The sequence below is a fragment of the Peromyscus leucopus genome, chromosome 1 (genome assembly GCF_004664715.2).
Source record: "Peromyscus leucopus breed LL Stock chromosome 1, UCI_PerLeu_2.1, whole genome shotgun sequence".
Taxonomy (NCBI): Eukaryota; Metazoa; Chordata; class Mammalia; order Rodentia; family Cricetidae; genus Peromyscus; species Peromyscus leucopus.
The window spans coordinates 40563737-40569736 of NC_051063.1; the positions used below are offsets into that span (position 1 = coordinate 40563737).

General features: G+C 51.9%; 1 protein-coding gene across 1 annotated transcript in view; it reads right to left on the reverse strand.

Moving 5' to 3' along the window:
* The window catches only part of Neurl1 (neuralized E3 ubiquitin protein ligase 1), an 80733-nt gene extending 74935 nt beyond the window's left edge, over window positions 1-5798 (reverse strand). The window contains exon 1 of the mRNA XM_028874662.2: window positions 5071-5798. Coding sequence (XP_028730495.1) covers window positions 5071-5155 — 85 coding nt within the window. The 5' untranslated portion in view covers window positions 5156-5798. The remainder of the gene's footprint in view (window positions 1-5070) is intronic.
* Window positions 5799-6000: the final 202 nt, after the last annotated feature.

The window sequence follows — 6000 nt, forward strand, 5'->3', positions numbered from 1 at the left end:
AGCTGGATGCTGGCTGAGTGCAGAACACTGGGTGGGCAGCTGAAATCATGGTCCTGGGGCTGGTGGAATCACAGTCCTGGGTCAACACCAACACAATTAGAATAGAATTCTAGGTGGCCACTAATCTACCAGAAGGGATGCCCATGGCAGGGTTGACATGGGTAGAAGAGAATTTATAGTGAACACTGAATAATTATGACAGCTTTCTTTTAGTTCTGGTGTGTGTGTGTGTGTGTGTGTGTGTGTGTGTGTGTGTGTGTATTCACACGTGGGGGGAGGGGTGCCAACTAGGCCAAAATACTGTATCGTATCCCCAGAGCTGAAGTTACAGGTGGTTGTGAGCCGTCCAACATAGGCACCAGGAACCAAACTCTGGTCCTCTGAGAAAGCAGCAAGTGCCCTTAACCACTGGGCCATCTTTCCAGCCCCCAAGGGTGACGGCTTTCTTAGGAAAGAAAAATAGGATCAAGTACCTCGAAGTCAGGCTAAGGAGGAAGGCTGGCAGACCCAAGGATGTGCATTCACAGACATTGCCATTCACACCCTCCCTCTCCCTCCCTCCCTCCCTTCCTTCCTTCCTTCCTTCCTTCCTTCCTTCCTTCCTTCCCTTTCTCCTCCCATCCTTTCTTCTTCCTCCCTCCCTTTCTTCCCTCTTTGACAATGTCTCACTAGCCCAGGCCTCAAACTCACACTCACCTGGCCCCAGCCTCCCAAGTGCTGGGGTATCAGGTGTGTGTTACCAGATTTGTGACTGAGTACAGGAAAGCAGGGACCCTCTCCTGTCTTCTCCTGCCTTCTGACAAAGACACAGAGAGCTCACATCCCCCCATAAACCTAGATGTTAGGTAAAAAGGTATACAGTTCCTGGGGACTCCTCCAGGCTTCCATGGAACCAGGAAAAGAACAGTCTCTTTTGGGGGCAGGCTGTGAGTGCTGAACAAGGTCAATTTGCCAGCCCCAGCAAACTCCTGCCCTTGAAAACAGTGCTCAGCTTTGCCCCTTAAACTGATCTGCTAAGTAATTTGGACAAATCAGTGTGCTTTTTTCTTTTTCTTCTCATTTGCAAGGGAAGAAATGTATCCAGATGATGCCCATAGATTCCTTCCTCATTAACAATCTCTTCTTGGTGCTTGGAAACAGTCTTTACACATGCTGACACCAAGAGTCTATTTATTCATGTATTTATTTAGCAGCACCGAGGACTGAATCCAGCCCTTCACTCATATTAGGCAAGCACTCTACCACTGTTATAGCCCCAGCCCATGGCGGCTCATTTGTAATTAGAAAAGAATGCTTCTGTAGGTAAATAGATGGAACTGGAAAAATTATACTGTGGCAACCCATCTACAGGAAAATAAATGCACGATTCTCCTTCATATGTGGGTCCTAAGTGAATATCTCTAAGTTTGTGCGTTCAGTGTAGAGTTGATGTGGAGGCCAGGAATCTAGAAAGAGGCCCTTGGGAGGGGATTCCTTAAGAAAGGGTGGGCAGTAGGTCTAGTTAATATGGAAGTGAGAGAGGAGATGCCGGAGGTGAAGAAGTTTAAGTAGGAAAGAGGCAGGGGTGTGCGGAGATAAGGGGGCAGCGGGGAGGAACTGCTAAAACAAAGGGGATATGAGAACACCTTGGAAACCCCCAGTCTCATAACCAAACTTCTCTAAGTTGGAAGGGAGATATCCTACATGGCTGGGAACAGGCAAAAACAGTGCCACGTATGGGATAACTCCCTAGGGGCCCCCAAAACAATACAAGCTCTTGCCATTCCTCCTGGACGCCCACCAGAACTAGATGATAAGACCCTGCTGCTGAAGATACACCTTGGCTACATGAACTAAAGAGATCAAGCTGGAACTGACGTGGAGTCCTCTTCCCCATGGCAAACTTTCATAGTGCTGAAGGTACTAGCCAAGCTGCTGTGGGGAGATAGGGCATCAGCGGTCTTACCAAGCTGAGAACCCTATAAGCTATGATCCTACCAAACTGCGAGGCAAGACAGGCCCACACATGGAATCATGGCGCAACCGTTACAGAAGCAACCAACCACTTTATGCTCTGATTCGAGACCCACTCCACAGGAGGGAATCTGAACTCAGTATTGTTCCACACCTGCAAAAGCCCCTGTCGCAGAACCTAGAGGGCCTGTGGTTCGGCTGAAATGACGTAGTGTCAAACTACCTTCTAAATGTATATGTTTATACCCATAGACAATTACCACACTCAGCTTTACCTTAATCAGAGAACTCTTTCCAGTGAACTGTGATGGAGGCAAAGATCTACGGCTTGTAGATAAATTTCTAAATGTTCTTATTAAATAAAAAAAAAAAAACACGGAGCCAAATATAGGGGTGAAAGCCTTAGAGATCAGGGAAATAGTGAGAGCCACCAACCACCTTACCTCACCAGCTCTGTAGCCTCCCAAATACTTTTTATTGCTTGCTGTCCTGTCCTCTCATTGGCTCTTAGCCCAACTACCTCACTTCCTTGTCACTGCCTGTCTGTGCAGACCTCCGGGTCTCTATGGCTGGTACTGGGATTAAAGGTGTGTGTCACCACGCTTGGCTCTGTTCCCTAGTATGGCCTTGAACACACAGAGACCCTGCCTGCCACGTGAATGGATTAAGGGTGTGTGCTACCACTGCCTGACTTCTACGTTTACTTAACGGCTTGCTATTTCCTCTGATCTCCAGACAAACTTTATTTATTAACATACAAATAAAATATCACCACATTTCAACACAAATAAATATCTCCACAATGGCTTCACAGGGTGCTGAGAATAAGTGACAGTTGAATGCTCAGCCCCAAATAAGACATTTGTATCATTCCCTCCAAGGCTTAGGGAACATTAAGGAAGAGAGGCAGAAAGACTAGAAGAGACTCAGTATGGGAAGGACAGTGAAATGCCATCTTCTGGGAAGTACATAGTCACTGCAATCATGAACTCTCTCCACAACTAGAGTACCGCACTGGGTCTGCACAAAAATGGGCCATCAACAGCCAGCTGCGGACCAGGGAGGGCTCAGGGGGCTCCACCCCTCACTGCCAAACTATTTCCTACAGACAGATCCAGGGAAAGGGACAATCGCTTCAGGGGTGCATCCACTGGGGACCCCACCAGACTCCAACGCATAGCCCCAACCCACAGAGCACACAGATGGCTCTGGATTAAAAAAAAAAAAAAAAAAAGAGGCCCTACAACAAAATAAAAAATCATGAACCTAGGAAAAGAACAGGTAGGGAAAAGGGAGGGCTCATAAATGTAGGTGGAAAGTAGAAGAGGGTAAGCAGGATGCATGTATGAAACTAACGTAAAAATAATAATGTGTGTCTATTGCACACATTTTAGAAAATATAAATAAAAAGGAAGGAAATTGCATGTGATTCATTACCTAGAGCCCTTAAGAAATGTTCCCTTTGACTCTTGTTTTGAGATTGTTGGGTTTTCCTTCTTATTCACATAACTGCTCTTTAACAAGATGGGGAGCACAAAGAGGGCAGGGATCACAAAGTCTTTATAGCTTTGCATACTGTTCTTATGCTGTGAGCGTCCCCCAAGTCATCAGAGTCTTTGAAAACACAATCCTCCCCCAAGGGGTGATACCAAGATTCCTTAGGCATTTACTTGTTTTCCTAGTCTAAATGATACCGTCATGAGCATCCTAGCCTAATGATGCAAGTTACCACCTGCATCTCCATTTCCTCACATCGGTTCTTCTCTGAGGAATTACCAGGTCAGTAAACATGACTCCAAGAGGGCCTGTGCATGTATCACCACATTAATTTCCATAAATCCACCAGGACCCACCGATTTCCCTGAGCAGACTGGAGGTGGAATTGTGAAAGACAGAGGTAGAATGCAGGACCGCAGTTTGTCTGTCATTCCTTCTCCATCTTGAAGTTAACTGCCTAGCAAGACAGGAGACAGAGTTCTGAGCCTTTAGGGCCTGAAGCCTGACTCTGTTTCTGACTCTTACTGGCTCTGGAAACTGAAACAAAGCCCAGGTCCCCTCATCTATGAAATGGATATGATTACTTCTGCTGACTAACCAGAGAAGCCTCTGCACTTCCTGAAAAGATGTCTGTGAACAGCCTTTATAAACACCAAGGCTCTGGGCTAAAGGGCACTACTACTACCCTAGTCTTGTCCCAAGAGACTGAGAAGTGGGCTTTTGTTTTTTGTTTGTTTGTTTTGTGTTATGTTTCAATTGTTGTTGTTTGGGAAGCCCTGGGCTTTTAGCTAGCATTGTGCCCCTAGAACTACATGCAACTGGCTCCGATAACATGGGAAAGCAGCTTTCCGGAGAGAATTAGCTGGGTTCAAGCGCCTGGGAGAACCTAGCAGCATCTTCCAAAGGTCAGAGACGTTTTGGAAGCTGTGAGGCCCGGGGCTGAGCTTAGGGCCTCCCCAGAGGATGCTGGGTGGATGGAGGGACATAACAAACATTCCTGGTGAAGACACATCCATTTCGAAGCTCCCTACCCCTCTTTCTAGGGTTCAGGCCAGATAATTTGTCTTTAGGTGAACTGAAAAACCAAGCTGATTCAGTCGGTGCAAAAGACCCCGCGCTGCAGAAGACCCCGGGAGCACGCCATCAGCTCCTGCCTTTTCAGTCCTGGATCTCTAAGACCCTCTTAGAGCCCTTAGTTGCTTGGAAATGCAACTAGTGCCTCCAGCCGCATCTCCCCAGACCAAGGCAGATACAAAGAAGACCACGGTGACTCTCTTGCGAAGCTCAGCTGGAGAACCTGGGTTTCCCTCCACACTGCCCTATCCACCCCGCAAATGCCTTTCCCACCTCTTCACGCCTAACATCACAGGAGGAGACTCCAGTGACGTTGTCAGGGCAGACAGGCAGAACTGCGCAGACCCCCACTGACCGCCATCCTCCCTCATTTCCACCATCAGCACCCATCAGCTGCTACCCCAGCCCACCTCCACTGCCAGAAGTGCCTCTCCCGCTGTCCAAATGTACACAACAGGTGGCACCTGCCGGTCCTCCCCGACCGCACCTCTGCCCACCTCTCCACCTGCGCCGCAGCCCTCCAGCTGAGCCCCTGGCGAAGCCTACCTTTGAGGTTCTGGGGGTGGCCCCGAGTCGCGCGATTCGGGTTTCCTCGCTGCAGAGATGAGACACTGGAGAAGTTGTTACCCATGGCATCGGGACCCCAGGGGTGCTTCAGCGGGGGCAGGCAAGGTTGGGCAGGAGCCGAGGAAAGGTGTGCAAGTGTGTGCGCGCGCGAGTGCGCGCCTCCGGGGGAGGGCCCTGGCGGGGCTGCGGCCGGGGGCGGGCGGTTCGCTGTCTCCGGCTCTCCCTGGGCTCGGCTGTCTTCTCTCGGCGGGTCCTGCCCGCTGTGGGGATCCTCGCGCCACCCGGCTATCGGGCTCCCATGCCCCGCGCCCGGGGCGGCCCGGCCCCTGGGCCCCGGCCCGCGGCGCGCGCCGCTGCACTCTGCCTGGCTCTGGAGCTCGGGTTCCGGCTGCGGGTGGGCGGCGCAGCGGCGGCGCGCTCCCCGCGGGCCATAGAGTCGGGGCTCGGCGCGCGTCTGCTCAAAGGCTCGGCGGAGGGCTCGGTCCCCGCCCGCGGGGACGGCCGTGGCGACGTGCGTGGCGCCCTCCCGCCCGCGGGTGAGCTTGCAGCGCCCAGCTCGTGTGGACCGCCCCCGCTCCCGCCGGGTCCCTCCCGAGGCCGCCGCCACCCCAACCCCCGCCCCAGCGTCGCCAGGACTCTGGGGCTCCGGTTGTTATGGCGACAGCTGCGCCGGTGAATGAGCTTCTTAGTGACACGCGCGCGCCCCCTCTGCCAGATGTGGCCCCGGGGCGCGCCGCGTTCCCGCTGGCCACAAGTTATGGACGGCGTGGGGGTGGGGGGAGCGGGGGGTCCCCCGGTGCGGTACCGCTCGGGACGTGACATCAGGAACAGATAGGGGTTCCAGAGCTTGAGCGTATTCCTGTCCTGGGACATAGAACTTGAAAACAAGAGGAACAGGACCTCCACAGC